The following is an 18,348-nucleotide window of genomic DNA, read 5'->3' on the forward strand; positions in this document are numbered from 1 at the left end:
GGTAACTATGGAACTATTATATTCGAAAATGTGTTTCCGTCGACCTGTTTTTGTGCCGCACCGGGGCGGCGCTCCGGCGGACTTTTTGATTTGTGATTTGTGCAGTTCTACACTGACAGGGAGAAGATGTTGACACTTAGCAACCAGAACAGAAAATTCTACGGCGCCGATTATGTCATCTTCATTTCCTTTGATAAATAGTGTTAGATAAAGTTAATATACACTCGGGTCTGGTGCCGGATTGATGTCATGCTAATTAATATCCACCTACTCGCGCGTTTGTCACGGACAGGACAGCGTCTTCAGCATGAGTGCTTCGGGTCCCTTTCTAAAGAAGAAAAGCTACATGGGGCAGCACCAGATCAAGAAGAAAAAAAGGTAAGTTAGAGACATAGTCTTAATATAATGTTCATACATTTTGTCTGATCGATATAAAGAATCATGACAAGATTCCTCCTGTTGCAGAGAGACCTCTTCCGATGTTTTCAAGTGTCATTTTATCATATACTTGAGTCATAGCCCAGGCTACCTGAAAATCAAAACAATCTTGTTCTGAGCACAGCTTCCAGGCTCCTGATGAGCCCCCAGATGCAGTCAGACCGTTGCAGGAAACCTGTTATGTGTCAGGGAAAGCTAACAGACCAGACAACAGAGACAAACTCATGGTGAGTGTCGCAGCTGTGCTCTTTTGGTCATCTCTCTGATTGACTTGTCACCAATGATCACCTGACATGTGTTGATCTCCATGTTAGGGCGGAGGAGCAGCAGCAGCAGCGTGTCCACTGGGAGAATCCACATTAGCCCTGGATGAAGAGATGCTGCAGGTGTTGGAAGCTGTAGACCCTGTGAAGCCTGTAGCCAACAACGCAACGGTAAAAGGAAATGCTGGGGCAGAGCCAGCGGCATCGGCTGCCTTCGCCCCTTCTCGGTATCCTGCACCACTTGCAGACAACAAGAGGCAGAGTGAGGGAGCACCTCAGCCCACTGGAGCCCACACTTCCCCCAGCAGCGGCGATGGTAAGAGACCGGGATGGAGAGCTAACTGCAAAGACCTGGCTCAGAGGCTTCTCTTCAGCGAGGACACAGACGAAGCAGAGCATGCTGGGGCTGGTCTAGGTAGCATCCAGTCAGCAGCATCTTCCGCCTGTATCAATGCGCATCCATCCCCTCAAGAAATAAAAAACAACCAAGGGGGCAGCTCCACTAAGTGAGTCTTAACTCATTGTCCAGTTTTTTTCTTTTGTCTTGATTACTTTCTTGATTATGTTCTTCTCTGGTAACAAATGTTTTTTTTTGTTATTGTTATTTTTGTATGTTGTGTTTTTCACAAAAGTGGGACAAACCCAAAGCGTGATGTATCCCGAGACTACATCTTGTTCAGTCCCACCCACCTTGCGGCGGCCATGAAAAGGTCCAAACTCCAGCAGTCATTACAGAATCAGTCAGCCTCTGTGCTCACAGTCCCCAGTGGCTTAGACGTCAGCGCGCTGAGTGACTTGTTACCGCAGACAGGTGAAGTCATTTTACTACAAAAGGGAAAACCTTCTCTAAGGTCGATATTTTATGCCATTGTCTGTGTGTTTTAAATTGCCTTGAATGAAATAACAGACAGTGGCACAGATCAGTGCCTGCTTGGTAATCATGCCCTGCAACCTGTATGAATTATTGAAATTAATGACATTTATACCTGGGGTTTTTATGTACAGCTTGATTTTAATACAGTGACTAAAATAAGTGCTTTATTTTTTCTTTACCGTAGGCATTGCCTTGCATGCTCCTGTGGGTCAAGCCGAAAAGCTGCTAATATCCAGTTGGGGTTTACCAAAACCTGTCCTGGACCGCTACCAGAAACACGGAGTCACGCAAATGTTCGAATGGCAGGCTCAGTGCCTCACTGTTGGACAGGTGCTGCAGGGAGGTAACTTGGTGTACTCTGGTAAGAAACTAAATGTCTCTCTACAAAATTAGTCGGTCAACTGTTTAAAAAAATTAAATAAAAAGTTAAGCTGTGTATTCCCTCTTTTTCAGCCCCCACCAGTGCTGGAAAAACTCTAGTGGCTGAGCTGCTGATGTTGAAGCGAGTGTTGGAGACTAAAAGAAAAGCTCTCTTCATTCTGCCATTTGTCTCGGTGGCCAAAGAGAAGATGCTCTACCTCCAGGTCAGGGAAAGTGGAGAAAAAATTGTGTTGTGCGTCTATTCATATTGTTGTTTTTCTTTGTTTATACTTCTCTTTGTTGTTTGTTTTCACTTTGCATTGTCTTTGTGTTGTTTTTACTTTGCATTGTTTAGTTTGACTCAATGTCATTGTAAATGAGTGTCACCTCTCAATGATCTCTCGAGTATGAATCAAGTTTGAATGAATATATTCTCTGTCTGTCTCTGGCCTTTTTATAGAGTGTATTTGAAGAGGCTGGAGTTCGTGTGGAGGGATACATGGGCAGCACCTCAGCTGCTGGAGGCTTCAAAGCACTGGATGTGGCTGTTTGCACCATAGAAAAAGCCAATTCTCTCATTAACAGGCTCATTGAAGAGGACAATATGGGTCTATTAGGTAATACACCAGTGGTAATTGTGTTTTTTTTCCCCCGGAGTGTCTGTAGTAGTCTGAGTTTGAAAGTGTGTGTTGATTTTTGTAGGTATGGTGGTGGTGGATGAGTTACATATGGTCGGAGACTCTGGAAGGGGATACCTGCTGGAACTGCTCTTAACCAAAATCCGCTTCATTGCACAAAAGCAGAACACCACTGGGTTTGTGTCTACCTTTTTTCCTTTTGTAAAAGCTACACTGTTCTAAAAAATCCTGTTCTCCAGGTATTAATAAGTCTAGTCTTTGCACACCTTTCTCACAGGTCTCTTTCCGAGGGTGTACAGATCATAGGTATGAGTGCCACCTTGCCTAACCTCTCCCTCCTGGCTGGCTGGTTAGGTGCAGAGCTTTACCAGACAGACTACAGGCCTGTACCCCTGCAGGAGCACCTCAAGGTGGGCTGCAACATCTACGACAGGAGCCTCTCTGTGTTTCGGAAGTTCACTCCGGCGCTCAACATCAAGGTAAAGGGTGTTCAGATATTATCAGATATCATGAATAATGCCCACTCTCAAGAACAGTCATTCAATCGTGTGCTGTGCTTGTGTGTTTGTTTGTGTGTGTGTGTGTGTGTGTGAATTTGCACTTCCACAAAGGGTGATGATGACCACATAGTGAGCTTGTGCTATGAGACCGTGAGAGACGGACACTCTGTGTTGATGTTCTGCCCCTCGAAGAACTGGTGTGAGAAACTGGCCGACAGCATCGCCAGAGAATTCTACAACCTCAGACGTAACGGTAGTTGGAGTTCAAGTGTCATCCAAATGTCCTTTACCTTTTGTGCTTTTAATTTGAAAGCTTTAGTGCATAACTTATTTTGCCCCCATGAGTTTCTGAGTAATGACAACAACACTGTCGGTGCATCTTCATGAGGTACGCCTTTGGTGATGCGTGCACTGATTTTATTCCTTCTGCTGTATGTCCAGTTTTTTTTCTTAGCAGTAGAATCAACAACTGAAACATTTCTTGGACGCTTCTTGAGATTTTTCTGCGCCAGTGTCAGGGGGTGACAACAGTTTGTTATACTAAGAAACACATAGGGAGGAATTGATAGGCTTAATCAACTTTGTTTGAACTTGTTTGGGCGATGGCTTGAATGAAACCAATATTTATTCATACGAAAAAGTTACGCACTATAGCTTTAAACAGTCTTTTAGTCTGGGACAGGTTGTGTTTTTGGATTGTGCAATATTACAGTGGTTCAACATTCAACTCAAGAACTTGAGTCTCGAATAATCTGGTCTCATCCTTTCAGATGGTCAGGGTGAAGCAGAGCCTCAGCCAGTGAGTCTGGATCAGAAGGGACTGGTTGACGTCATGGCCCAGTTGAGACGGACTCCGGCCGGCTTAGACCCCATCCTCCAGAGAACTGTGCCGTGGGGGGTGGCCTTCCATCACGCCGGTAAACACACACACACAGACAACTACTTAACCACGACAAACAAACTGCTGTGTGTGTGGTAACTGGTAACAAAATCAAGCATGTGTTTCTGTAGGTTTGACGTTTGATGAGCGTGACGTGTTGGAAGGAGCTTTTCGCCAGGGCATGGTCCGAGTCCTGGCTGCCACCTCTACCCTCTCTTCGGGGGTTAATCTCCCAGCTCGCAGGGTCATCATTCGAACCCCGACCTTCAACGGACGCTTATTGGACCCGCTCACATACAAACAGATGGCTGGACGGGCAGGGAGAAAGGGGGTAGACACAACAGGTATTAAAAGAAAAAAAAAAGCTGAATTATTGGTTGTCCATTATTAGTTGCAGGGAGAGAGAGAAAACATGATCGTCAATCTTCTATGATAATAATTGAGTACATATCAGTAGAAAAGTGATCCCTTTTGGTCTTGCGACATAATACGATACGATATTACTTTATCGTCAGAGCAGATCAAAAAATGTGCCCGGTCCTCTTTTAGGTGAGAGTGTGCTGGTCTGTAAGGAGGCAGAGCGTCAGAAAGGCATTAGTCTGCTTACGGGCGCTCTCCAGCCAATCAGCAGCTGCCTGGTAAGAAGGGAGGGAGAAGGCGTAACCACTAGCATGCTGCGAGCCATCCTGGAGGTAAGGTCGGTTTGATATCCGCGTTAACTTATACACTGTAGAAACAACATAGATGGAGAATAAATTACGAATTGATTCCTTCTTAAAGAATAGTTGCATCCCAACTTGCAGATCATTGTCGGAGGTGTTGCCAGCACTCCACAGGACGTGAAGTTATACGCTTTGTGCTCGCTACTGGCTGCCAGTGTGAAAGGTGATGGCAAAAAAGGTTCCAATGAAGAGACCAACAAAGGAGCTATCGAGGCCTGTGTGGAATGGCTAATGGAGAATGAATTCATCAGTATCCAGAAGGACGGACAAGGTACTGACACTTGTATTCTTCGTATCTTGACATATGATGAAAGTAGAATTTAGTAAAAAATAGTACAATTGGTGCAAAATCGTTCTAGCAAGCATTTTTTGTATGTATGCGTCATGTAATTTCATTATCAAGTGCACAATTAGCCAAAGAAGTACAAGATTTGCCATTATAATAACGACTGTGTGTCCACTTATGTCTTTGCATATCCAGAGGAGCGGTACTGTCCCACTCAGCTTGGTGCTGCCACCCTGTCCTCCTCCCTCTCCCCCCCTGAGGCTCTGGGAATCTTTGCAGATCTCCAGCGGGCCATGAAGGGCTTTGTTCTGGAGAATGACTTGCACATTCTGTATCTGGTACATGTACACACATCTTGTCATATTACTGGATCGATAAATCAACTTTATTCATTGCCTGGAGAACATTTGTTGTCAAAATCACTTTTTGTCAAAATAATTTTCATTTCATTGTCGATACTGTGTGCACTGAAAAATAAAATCTGGTGTTAATACACAGCCTAGGCTCTGTAAACTGGTATGTAAACCAAGGATATGTTAACAAAGGGGGCCCACCATAACTAGCAACATGCTAGTTTACAGAGCCTATAGGCTGTGTATTGAAACTTGATATGTTTTTCAGTTCACACACAGTACGGACAGGTAGCGGATAGTGAGGAGATATTCACTGATTTTGACAACAAGGATTCTCCCCACAACAGTCTTCCAAATCACAGTTTTTCACACTCCATGTCCCAATGCTTCTCAGATCACCCCGTTGTACGCGGAGTGGACTACCATGGACTGGTATCAGTTCTTCTGCCTGTGGGAGCAGCTCTCCTCATCCATGAAGAGAGTAGCAGAGCTGGTGGGCGTCCAGGAGGGTTATCTCGCACGATCTGTCAGTGGCAAACTTGTCGCCAAGACCGAGAAGCAGCGTAGACAGATGGCTATTCATAAACGGTAACGCACATATTAATGTTAACCAGTAATTACAAACACCTCATGTAGTATATCATAGTATGGTTGGATGGCCTAGAGGAAAAGAGTCCGACCAATAAACATGAGGTCGCTTGTGCAATCCCCCACGGCACTAGTGGTGGCTGGTATTACATCTACAGTGCTCACCATCTCTACCATTGTGTCCTTGAGTAAGACACTTAACCCAGAACTGCTCCAGTGGCGCTTTTCTATGGCTGACCATGCACTCTGACCCCCTCCGAAGTGGAAAACTTGAGAAGTTATATGTGCGTTGATTGACTAACTAATTGACGTACCGTACTTAATTTAGTATTGGCTTATAGTCCCATCAAGGGGTTTTGATTGGATAAACAAAAAAGTCACTGTCATTTGATGAAGGGAACGCTAATGAACATTATTATATAATATCAGTGATTCTTGAGAACCGGGACGAAAGGCCGTCTTCCATATGTAACTGCTGTTATCTTTAAAAAGAAAAATATTTAAAACTGTAGATGTTATTAATTAAGAATAGAATGTCTGGAGCACAATTATTTGTATCATTATTATGTCAAACATATGACACTTGCTATAATCTCAGAAGATCTCAGGAAGAGAGTTGTGATGTTGCACCTATGTCTGGGGACAGCTATAAATTAATTAAAAGAGCTCTAAGAGTGACTGAGCAATCTGCCTAGAAGTGGACTTCTTTCGAAAATATCCAGATGTTCAGTCACTCTTAAAACTCTCCATTTGTAGATGATTTGCCTCATGGTGGACCGATGGAGCTCAACCTTTTTTTTTAAATGAATTTTTAGCTGTCCCCAGACAAATGTGCAACATCACAACTCTATTCCTGAGATCCTCTGAGCTTTCCTTTACCCTTGGCATGTCTGTCCCGAATGGGTTCACTTTGGTGGGCCTAAACTGACCTGGTTTGATCTCTGTTTTATCTAGTGCCGCCCAATTTCTTCCCTAAAGATCTTTCATTACATTGTTCAATTTCAGCACTACTTTTGTCCCACCTGATTGTGTTTACCTGCTCAATTTAAGCAATGCAGCTCAGGGTTCACAAACTTTTGCACATACAAAAGTTGGCACATCATTTGTTTTATTTATTTTAACAATTGATTTCCAGAAAAGAAAAATGTGGAATTGATAAACAAACATTTGTTATTTGATATAAAAAATACTGGTATTGATAAAAATTAATGAATAATGGTTAAACACAATACACTTCCAAAAGGCTCAAGGGGTTCATACTTTCAAGCAGCACTGTATATACTAGATATGGGTCAAGTTAATAGATGGTTATTGTTTTGTAATTATTTAGTTTGATGTCCCTTCTATTGCATGTTCTTCCTTAATGCACACAGATAACCAACATTTTGGCCCATGGATAAAATGTGACAAGGGGGAGAGACCCTTTAATAAACCATTCAAGGATTAATCCCCTAAAAACACCAAACCATTTTTTTTAATGCTGTCTTCATCCGTTTACATTCTCTGTTTCTCATCTCCTCACAGGTTTTTCACCACTCTTGTGCTACAGGATTTGGTAAATGAGGTGCCTTTGGGAACAGTGGCATCGAAATACAACTGCAATCGTGGGCAGTTACAGTCTCTCCAACAGTCTGCTTCTACATATGCAGGTATGCAGCATTTTACAATATACCAACTTTAAATTATACACAAAGACTTTCAATCTTTTTTTAAAATAAAGGTGGGCATTTACAAGTATATTCACGTAATGCAAGAAGCACTTCATCAAGCACTTTAACATGTCTTATGATACCCAGCATAGGCTTCTTTGCATTAGCTGACATTTGGGCTCCTTCATGCTGCCTTCAGAGTGCTCATACTTCTTGCATCAAGTTACTATGAGGGGGTGTATGAGGAAATAGTGTAATTAGGCTTCAGGGATGTGTGTTTAAATGTTTCTCAGAACAACCTTGTCTGGATCTCTCTTAATACATGTCATACTAATGATGGTGTTTATTATAAATGACCTAAATGACCAATGTGAACACAGAAAGGAACTCAAAGAAAACCAGAACCACAGACAAAACATTGTACTCTATATGTTTGGTTGTTCAGCTCACAGAAAGCCTTTCTGCCGTCCCTTCAGGTATGGTCACAGTGTTTTGCAAGCGTCTGGGCTGGCACAACATGGAGCTTCTGTTGTCTCAGTACCAGACCAGGCTGAGCTTCGGAGTCCAGAGGGAGCTGGTGGACCTAGTCAGGGTTTCCCTTCTGAATGCAACACGAGCCAGAACACTCTTCGCTCAAGGCCTCTGCACTGTCGCTGAACTAGCCAGGGCTAATGTGGATGATGTGGAGAAAGCCCTGCGGAATGCTGTGCCATTTAAGAGGTGAGTGAGTGTGAGTGTGTGCACGTGCGTGTTCTATTAAGATATAAATGTATCTTAGGTGGACAAGGATATGGCTCTCTTCAAAGCACACAGGCTATTTTAAATAAAGGGCCTGCAGGATGTGTTTCCACTCTCAGGTTATACACATCACCAAGACTGTCTTCTCTGATATAAAGGAACAACTATATTTTCCAGTTTTTAATAACTACCTTGTTCCTTGATTTAATTAGATTTAGTAAATTGATAAATTACTGTACTTGGCACCAGATTTAGTCTATAATATGTAGTGCTCTTTTAGAATGTACCTCTATATGATAGAGGTAAATTCTAAAAAGTAAAGAAACTAAATTAGGCAAGGAATTACCTGTATTTCAAGGTAAAAACTTTTAAGCAATCTCCTTTATTTTCCTAAAATAAAATATGAACCACTGTGGCATCAGCACAGCAAGCTATAATTTACATGAAAGATGAACCCAGATTTAAATTCAATGTTGCAGTACACATATTAACACTTGCAATGTATCAATACAGTGTACATTTCAATGCAATTCAGCAAAGTGCACTTAACTTGCAGACAATTAAAGGTGCTCTGAGGAACTTTAAGTTTATGTTAATTATTACACCCCCTTGGGGCAAAACGCCAGCTGTTGTTACTGGGTGAGCGTACCCATGACAAAGGCATTAAGAAAAACTTTATAAAAATAGCATTCTTTGCACTCATGGTTTCGTTTGCTGTTACATGTCATTTATGATAATCAGAAGAAAAATTAGACTGTTTAGGAAATATTAAAAAGTTCCTCGTAGCACCTTTTAAGCACCATGTTGTAGATGTTCAAATTTGTATTTGTCTGTTGTCATGCACTGTGCCCATTTCCTCACGTGGACGATTTTTAACCTAACATAACATAACCTACTGTCAATCTCCCTCAGCTCTAAGCGTGCAGTGGATGAGAGTGAGATGGAGGCGGCCGAGAGACGAAGCCTCCGTTGTGTCTGGGTCACCGGTGGTCGGGCGCTGACGGAACGGGAAGCCGCCGTGGAGATAGTTGCCACGGCGCGGCTCCTTCTTCAGGAAGACCTGGCCATGTTAGGAATCCAGTGGGACCCGGCTACACTTCCTCCTGCTGTAACCACAAACAGCCCCGGTGACGACCATCACAGCAGGGACTCAGACACCTCCACATCTGCCTTGTGTCTCAGCTCTCTGCACGGAGCACACATGGACAGCGTTGGAGATCACAGTGAAGGAGACGTGGTCAAGAAAAGTAAGAGCGGACATTCTGACGGAGATGGCAGGGAGCATAAGGTAGAACCCAACTGTGAGAAAAGGATGTCTCAAAGGAAAATGGAGAACTCAGAAGGCGAAGCCAAGGGAGAGGCTGAAGACTTGGTCGTCAAAACATTTGAGGAGAACAGAAAGGTAAACACTGAAGAGCCAGATATGAGAAAAACAGGCAATGGAGTTCAAGGTGAAAAAAGCAAGGAAACAGAAAAAGGCGAGATAACTCCAATAATTGTAATAGCAAACGACACCCAAGATCCAAAAAGAGAAATACAAAAGCCCAAAGAGTGGAGGCAAGGAGGGGAAAAGAGCACAAAAGCAGGGCCAAGAGAGGGGGAGACGAGTAAAGAGACTGTCTCGATCCTAGCACAGAGGCATGGAGCGAATCCTTCTGTTCCTGAGAGGAGTCTGACACAGGAGTTGAATGAGCTTGTGTCCAGCCCATTCCCTAAACCCACTCAACAGCCACTACCCTCTCCTTCCCCGATGCCTCCACCTCGATTTAGACCTCCGACTTCCCGGGTAGGAGATCCACACCACCGTGTTCCTACCCGGACCTCTAAGGGAGACGTTACCACAGGAGGGCTCGCTGCCTCACCCGGCCAGCCAGGTAGACTGAAGCACTCAAGAGCCTTGAGCAAAGTTCTCCACTCCATTCAGACGGACAAAAGCCTTCAAAACAATGTAGAGACTGCGCAGACATCACACCCCACAGTAGTTTCTTCGGACAAAAATCCAGCACCTGCAGGCCAGATGCCTACAACAACCGTTAGGCCTCCTGCCCCCGTGCAAGAAACCCTTCCTCCTTGCATTTCTACACCTATAAATGCAGATATGTTAGACTCTCCCGCCTCCATTCCCTTGTTCTCTCCTGAGGCCAAGCGAAGAAGGATAGACGCTGGTGGAGAGGTGGATAAGTTTTCATCTCCCGAGCTGTACGCGGGAGATGAGATGAGAGACTTAGAAGAAGTTGGAGTTGTAAAGAAAGGAGAGGAGAGCTTTGGTGACAGCTTTGAATTGGACACTCAGACAGAAAGAATCATTGTTCAACAACAGACATGCCAACACAGAGAAGTGAGTGATAGAGGTACGAATCGGCCGGTAGAAACGGAAAAGATAAGAAAGGAGGAAATGGCACAGGCGGCTGTACAGCTAGATAAGGACACACATGCGGGAAGTAACAGGCCCAGATTCAATATTTCTCTCACAGATAGCCAGATGGAGCTCATCCTTAACTCTAGCCACCAGGTGAGTGACTGGTATCATCTGTTGTGTACTGATTGTAAACCTCAAACATATTCAAGCAGTCTGCCTCTTGACAATCTAAATTATGTTTTTTTTCTTTGGGTGTTTTTTTTTGTTGATTTTTTACAGATTTCTCCTGGTCCGATCGGTGATAATGTAGTTACAGATCAAGTTGATGAGGATGACGATCAGGTCACTGCCTCTGACAGTGCCAACAGAAGCAGCAGCTTCCTGTTCGACAGCCTTTACGACAGCTCTCTGCTGGCTGGTCTGAGCCCGGACCAGATCCCCGAAAACCAATCAGACGAAGAGGAATCTGTTGGCCAGGGGGTGATGGAAGACCAGCGCCCTCTTCCGTCAACCCAGGAGCGCAGACGCAGCGAGCTCCTGGCCAATCAGGAGGCGGAGGAGCAGGAGGCCATCCAATGGGGCGAGTCCTCCTTCAACCTGTCGGAGTGGGGCGACTCGCTGTTGGTGGGCGAACACTTTCTGGAGAGACAGAGTCAGATCAAACACACGGAGATAACCCCAAAAGAGCAAAAAGCCAGTCCTCCTGTAGCTAAGCAACCCAACCATGCAGACCATGTTCTGGATGAGAATCAGCTGTCACAATCACAACCTGGACTCGGTCACGTACAGCAACAACCCACCACTACGGCTACTACCACAACTCAAAATGACATCGAAGCAGGTGGCAGACAGGGAATGGTGAATGATGAGGCTGACAATGGCAAACAAGCAGAGAAGAGAATAAAGGAAAAGGAGAAAAAGGCAATGGAAATGAATGCAGAGAATGCCATTTTAAAACACCCGCAAATCCCTGAACGCGCTCTTTATTGCAGCCCTGGTTTACAAGACATCTTTGACCGCTGGCCTAGCATGTCTGACCAGGCCTGGCAAAACACCACAACAACAGGCCCCCCCACAGCCACACATAATCTCATAGATGCTGCAAACACAGCGGAAGTTCCGCATCTACCTCAACCCTCAATGCAGGTGGACAGAAAAAGGGGGCAGCCAAATGCGCAGGTTGTTGCTACTGCAGGCAGTGATATCAGACAGGAACAACAATCCTCAAGACAAGCCGGCGTGGATGGAACTGAAAGACTGGGCTTTGCTGTCGATCTCATTCCCCCGACTCAGGAAACAGCACCCGTCACGCCCAGGGTAAAACTGACCACCTCATCCGTCCAATCGCCTCTCAACAACGCTCAGCCACTGAAGCAGTCGACTCCCTCCACCCTCCGGCCACAGAACCTTGCAAACACAACACAAGGTCCCAAATCTCGTCCAAGAAGACGCATTGATAATTTACCCGGAGCTGTCCAGAAACAGCCCAACCCTCCGTGTCCCCTACCAAAATCTCCCTCTGATGTAGAATCGCCCGTGACCAATGAAGGCTTCACTCTTCAGCTGTCTCAGGACGCGTCACTCTGTTCCAGCAACTCGGGGGCCTTCTCCATCATAGACGTGGCGAGCGACCGGCGTCTCTTCGACACTTTCATCGATGAGTGGCAGAGAACAGAGCGCTTCTCTCTGGCGTTGGCCTGTGAAAAGAGGGAGCACACACAGCAGCCCGAGGGGGAAATAGGAGGGAAACATAAGAGAGGTAACTGATAAAACATGTACAGGAAGGGGCGTTTACTTTTTGCACTGACCTAGGTTGACAAACATGTGAAATTTCAAACATTATCAAGTCATGTGTTGTATGTGTCATCTCCTCATCTGTGTAGCGTCAGCAGCACATCAGAAGCTCAACAGGGTCGACGGTTTCCCAGTAAGAGACAGTGATGGACTGGTGTTGGTTGGACTGTCTGTCTGCTGGGGAGCAAGAGATGCGTACTACATGTCCCTGCAGCAAGAGCAGAGCAAAGGTAAAGACACACACACACACGCACGCACGGACACACACACACAGAGAAACACACACACACATAGACACAAACACACACAGAGAGACGCACACGTACACACACACACACACGCACACGCACACGCACACACACACACACACACACACACACACACGGGCAGTCTTTCAGCCGGAGCAATCTGATTGGTGGAGGGCTCGCCCGTCTCTGCTCTGCCACGGCAGCAGAGCAGATATTAGTTTCACTTTTGTCAAACATGATTTAGGAAGCTATCGATAAAATCGGAGAATGTTCGGATTGTTATGTGGGCTAAACACAATCAGCACATAGCATTAGATTGTCCGTGCATGACGTTTTTACATGTTTTCAGAAATAGTCAAGGTAGTTTGGGCGAGGAGCGGCCACAGGTGTGTGTGTGTGTGTGTGTGTGTGTGTGTTTGTGTTTGTGTGTCTGCAGCATGCATTGTCTCCATCATAATGACAGCCTACATTATGATAACAGCTACTTAATGTCATACGGCACAAGTGCAGAACGTACGGCAAGTCGGTAGTCAGCTCGGTGTGTTATTCACATTTTTTTGTCCGGGAGAATGAAGCTGCCTGCATGGGCAGACTACATTTTCTGGCGACGGTCGGTAGTTGGACCGGTGTGTCCTGGCCTTTAGTTGAGCATTTCTGTTACCCCTCAGGTTTGAGTTCCAGTCTGGCCCCTCCTCCACTGGATGACGATTTGCCAGTAAGTGAGAGGCTGGAAAAGGTGAAGACCTGTTTGAGCATGTCATTGGCGGGTCACAGAGGAGGTGTGCTTATCACGTATGACATCATCCAGGTGTACAAGACGCTAGTCCTGAGCTGTGGCGTCAGCTTGGAGGGAAACTGTGAAGACCCCAAGGTGAGGGAAATCATTTTCATACACAAATGTATGTACACTCACAAATGTCTGCTCTAAGTGATAGTTTTGAAAGTGAAACTGTGGAAGACTGCAGTTTCTGCAAAAAATTCGTCCATCAGAACAATTTGAATGGTGCTTTAATCAAATAACTAAAATCTACTTGATAATTGAGCAAAGTGACTGTTTTGATTGTCTACCATAGGTTGCGTGCTGGCTGGTGGACCCTGGCAGTGAGGAGAGGACCCTACCAAACATGGTGACTGTCTACTGTCCTGAAGAGTTGCCTCTGCTGAATGGCCTCGGCAATGCTCACGCACACTGTCCCCGTGTGAGGGCAGCGACCAAGAGTGTGCTGGTACACGCCGTAATGAACCATCTCACCGGCGTGCTAGAGAAAGACGGCATGCTGGGTAAAAAGAACAAACACTAGCTGAGAAAATAATATAATAATTGCACAGTGGTATGAACTGATCGTTATGCCATTGCTGTAATGTTCTTGCGCGCATATTTTGTCAGTCTTATTCAGGAGCAATGAGATGCCTTCCCAGGTGTGTTTGGCTCTGTTGGAACTGAATGGACTGGGCTTCAGCGTTGAGGAGTGCGAAAGACAGAAACACGTGATGCAAGCCAAACTCACAGCGCTGGAATCTCAGGCCTACAACTTGACCGGACACACCTTCTCCCTCACCAGCATCGACGACATAGCACAGGTCGGTTGCAGTCAAATTCCAAATTGCTCAGTGTAGTACAGTACAACAAAGAAAAGTAAAAAATACAATATCCAAACTTATAAGCGCACATGCACACGGGACTCTAGGTGTTGTTTTTAGAGCTCCACCTGCCTCCAAACGGCGATGTGGGTGGATCGAAAAATAAGAAGACTCTTGGCTACACCAGGAGAGGCGGAGGCAGGGTACGACTTGGAAAGCAGTTCAGCACCACCAAGGTGAAGCTACTTTGCATTTACATGACATCCTGCCATGTCTGCTGCCATCACTAACACGGACGTTATAGTCATATTCGTGAGCTTAAGTGTTCACTGTGTTTAAACTGAATTGAAATGATGCTTGCAGGATGTTCTAGAAAAGCTTCGGCCCCTGCACCCGTTGCCAGGTGTCATTCTGGAGTGGAGGCGGATCACTAACGCCTTGACTAAAGTGGTGTTTCCCCTGCAGAGGGAGAAGCAATACCACCCTACACTGGCCATGGACAGAATATACCCCACCGCCCAGACACACACGGCCACAGGTAAAAACACACACGCGCAAGCACACACACACACACACACACACACACACACACACACACACACAATAATACATTACACATAATTTCATACCATTGTGCTATGTAGTTTTATTTGAAGTAAATATAAAATATGCAGTGACCCAGCTCATTCTCTTTTTCAGGTAGAGTTAGCTTCACAGAGCCCAACATACAGAATGTCCCAAAAGACTTTGAAATTAACATGCCGACGGTGGTGTGTGAGAGCCCGCCATCACAAGACAGCTGCCACGTGACCACAAAGACAGCGTAAGTTGACACCAGTGTGTCCTCAGTAAAATTAGAAATGGTTCAAGGAATGTAAAAAAACAATTGTTCAAGAATAACCGTCTTGTTTATTTATTTCCCTCATTGGGTGAACTTGCCATCTTGAGAAACAAACATTCCGGCTCCTTAAAGCCCACCAGCTCTTTGTGATACATTTTAGATGACACCCAGCTCTTTTCCTGTATTTTAAATTGTCTTGTTCAAAAGCTGGCATGTCTTGTTTCCAATGGTGTGGACAAGATCATATTTTTCTTGTGCAAAAGGTTCATTTGTGCAGTGTTCTGATCCATCTGGATCTGGGGCAACTATACACCTTTGTTGCTTTGTGATGTTTCTGCGCTATTCTATGGTATTATGCATAATACACTGCACATACATGTAGCGTGATAAAAATTAAAAATATATGCTTAATAACACACCTATAACACCAAACTGCAATGTAAGTCTTCCTTTGCTTTTGAGGAAATGTTGGTTTTAGAAAGGGTTTAAAATTGAAATGAAACCTACAGTAGGGAACTGTATACAGTGCACACAAGTGCTTACTAATTAAGCTAGATGCGACTTGATGTGTTTTAAATTAAATGCGATGTGTTGGTGGGAATGGACTAAATTCCATAGGTTTAATCCAAAGTCGACGAGGGCGAGTGTAACTACAATTAATTTGGAATGATAGAAGGCGACAGTTTCTCTCTACTTATTGGTTACAGTAAGAAGAGACGTTCCGTGTTACCTTCAGTTGCAGCTGGCAGTGCAGAACGGGGCCTGGCCTTCTCCGTCAGCATGAGACATGCCTTCGTACCATTTTCAGGTAACATAAATATACAGGTAGTTGCATTCTGTGGGTGATCACCGCTTCTGCCTGCTCCATCAGCTGTGTGTGTGTGTGTGTGTGTGTGTGTGTGTGTGTGTGTGTGTGTGTGTGTGTGTGTGTGTGTGTGTGTGTGTGTGTGTGTGTGTGTGTGTGTGTGTGTGTGTGTGTGTGTGTGTGTGTGTGTGTGTGTGTGTGTGTGTGTGTGTGTGTGTGTGTGTGTGTGTGTGTGTGTGTGTGTGTGTGTGTATTCTACTGTAGGTGGGATGATATTGGCAGCGGATTACTCTCAGCTGGAGTTGAGAGTGTTGGCTCACCTCTCCAAGGATCAACGCCTCCTTCAGGTCAGTAGCTCAGACGGCCAGCGAATGGCAAAAAAAACAAACATCATGTAACATCGATAAAAAGGTAAGAAAATAACTAAATGTTTGTGTGGGCAGGTGCTAAATGGAGGAGCGGACGTGTTTCGCTGCATCGCTGCTGAGTGGAAAAGTATTGACCCAGAGTCTGTGAACGACAACCTCAGACAGCAGGCAAAACAGGTACAACCAGGCAGGAAGGAGAAGATAACATGGACACGCATGCATTCTCATGTGTAAACTCAACACTGTGTACACATGTATTGGTCTTTGCAGATTTGCTATGGTATTATCTATGGGATGGGAGCCAAGTCTTTGGGGGAGCAAATGGGAGTGGAGGAGAATGATGCGGCCTGCTACATTGAGAGTTTCAAGGCCAGATACAAAGGTATACACTGCTGTTTATTTCATGTATTCATTCTACCCTCCCAATAATTTAAGTTTCCACACGCAGAAAAAAAATCACTCATAATGTTGGGATTTTTGTGTTATGTTGTTGACATCTTTTTTTGAAAACAAGATATCACAGTTGTTAATGTAAATTTTAAAGAGGGTAAGTACCGGGAAGTTCCATTGGATTAGTGCCAATTGAACAGAACCATTACATCCATGCCCTGTCTTGTGTTTCAGGTATCAATGTTTTTCTCAGAGAAACTGTGAAGAAATGTATAAAGAACGGCTATGTTCAGACTCTGTTGGGGCGTAGGAGATACCTACCTGGGATCACAAACAGCAATACGCACATCAAAGCACACGTAAGCATGCTTGTCAATCAGAACTCGCCAGAAGTTATTTGTAAGCTGTTAGATTATTGTTATTGTTTTATTATTCCATATTTCTCTGTGTGTCTCTCTCTTCCTCCCTCGTTCAGGCAGAGCGTCAGGCAGTGAACACAACCGTACAGGGTTCAGCAGCAGACATTGTTAAACTGGCTACTGTGAACATCCAGAAACGACTACGCAAAACATATCCGGCAGCTCCACTCTCTTACCAGCACACACACTCAGGTGATTTGCACATAAACCACCTTTTCCCATACTGTATAAACATCACATGCAAAAAAGGAATAACCACTGTCTCATTTCAAATTTCAAAGTCTGTTAATTGATCATGTCTGATAATGTTAAATAGTGTCCTGTTTTACAGCCAGTAATAACCGCAGGGCTGGAACGTCTCAGTTTAGAGGAGCATACTTTGTTCTTCAGCTGCATGATGAGCTCATCTATGAAACCCCAGAGGAAGACCTCATACAGGTAGGAACGTTATTTAACAGGAACAAGAGCCATATGATCACTTGGTGTTATTGAAGTAAAAATGCCAACAGACATATACAGTCCCCTCCAAAAGTATTGGAACAGAATACTTTTGGAGGGGACTGTATGTTCTCAGTTATTGATTGACCTGTGATAGGATATAGCAGTGATTTCCGCATGGATTTGTATTTTATGTACTGTGTTCTGTAGCACAGGTAAGAGGTAACACATCCTGGAGAAGACCGAATGTAAATGTATTTACGAAAGGTTGTCTTTCTACCAACCCCCCTTTCTGTCAGGTTGCTCAGATTGTCAAGAGGGAGATGGAGTCAGCAGTAAAACTGTATGTAAAGCTTAAAGCCAAAGTCAAGGTGGGACCCAGCTGGGGCAACTTGCAGGATGTAGATATATAATGTGAATGTTGTGATGTTTGACAAAATGAAATGCCATGCATTTATTGCTTAAGCTTCTAAAATCTAAGTTTAAAAAAAATAACAAACAATAATGAAATGTAAACTAATCCCAGTCTATTAATATTGCACTATGAGCTCTAAATGAACTATTGAATGTATTGAGAATTCTATTTAAGTGTACAATACCACAAAATAGTTTTGTATGAATGTATTTTACTGAAATAGTTACTTGTGATGAGCTTTTATGCCAGATGATACTCTATTATATTGTGTAAAAACTTATATTCATCAATGAATGTAATTGTTTATTTTATGAAATGTCAAACAGTGGGAGCAAAAGGCCCATCACAACATCCCAGAGTTATTTTTAGCAGATCATTTGTCTGTCACTTGACTTATTGTT

General features: G+C 44.3%; 1 protein-coding gene across 1 annotated transcript; it reads left to right on the top strand.

Annotated features, from left to right (window-relative positions):
- Positions 1 to 171: 171 nt before the first annotated feature.
- On the top strand, positions 172 to 18,244 carry polq (polymerase (DNA directed), theta). Its single transcript, XM_080028803.1, has 35 exons — positions 172 to 378; positions 563 to 665; positions 753 to 1,207; positions 1,334 to 1,512; positions 1,760 to 1,936; positions 2,029 to 2,159; positions 2,396 to 2,552; positions 2,638 to 2,749; positions 2,851 to 3,052; positions 3,185 to 3,326; positions 3,844 to 3,990; positions 4,085 to 4,297; positions 4,503 to 4,645; positions 4,757 to 4,946; positions 5,157 to 5,299; positions 5,709 to 5,902; positions 7,427 to 7,551; positions 8,028 to 8,271; positions 9,202 to 10,801; positions 10,928 to 12,407; positions 12,532 to 12,672; positions 13,359 to 13,561; positions 13,764 to 13,971; positions 14,078 to 14,271; positions 14,379 to 14,507; positions 14,635 to 14,809; positions 14,971 to 15,094; positions 15,820 to 15,920; positions 16,182 to 16,264; positions 16,361 to 16,462; positions 16,556 to 16,667; positions 16,910 to 17,034; positions 17,151 to 17,286; positions 17,426 to 17,532; positions 17,832 to 18,244. The coding sequence occupies exons 1-35, from the start codon at positions 308 to 310 to the stop codon at positions 17,943 to 17,945; spliced, it is 8,262 nt and encodes a 2,753-aa protein (XP_079884929.1). The 5' UTR covers positions 172 to 307; the 3' UTR covers positions 17,946 to 18,244.
- The last annotated feature ends 104 nt before the right edge of the window (positions 18,245 to 18,348 follow it).

Source organism: Ammodytes marinus, assembly GCF_949987685.1.
Source record: "Ammodytes marinus genome assembly, chromosome: 6".
NCBI classification, from domain to species: domain Eukaryota; kingdom Metazoa; phylum Chordata; class Actinopteri; order Uranoscopiformes; family Ammodytidae; genus Ammodytes; species Ammodytes marinus.

Coding starts and splice junctions, on each gene's coding strand:
- polq (XM_080028803.1), top strand. CDS start 308: ATGAGTGCTTCGGGTCCCTTTCTAAAGAAGAAAAGCTACATGGGGCAG. Junction 14,508..14,634: donor AGCAGTTCAGCACCACCAAG/GTGAAGCTACTT, acceptor TGATGCTTGCAG/GATGTTCTAGAAAAGCTTCG. Junction 15,921..16,181: donor TGCCTTCGTACCATTTTCAG/GTAACATAAATA, acceptor ATTCTACTGTAG/GTGGGATGATATTGGCAGCG.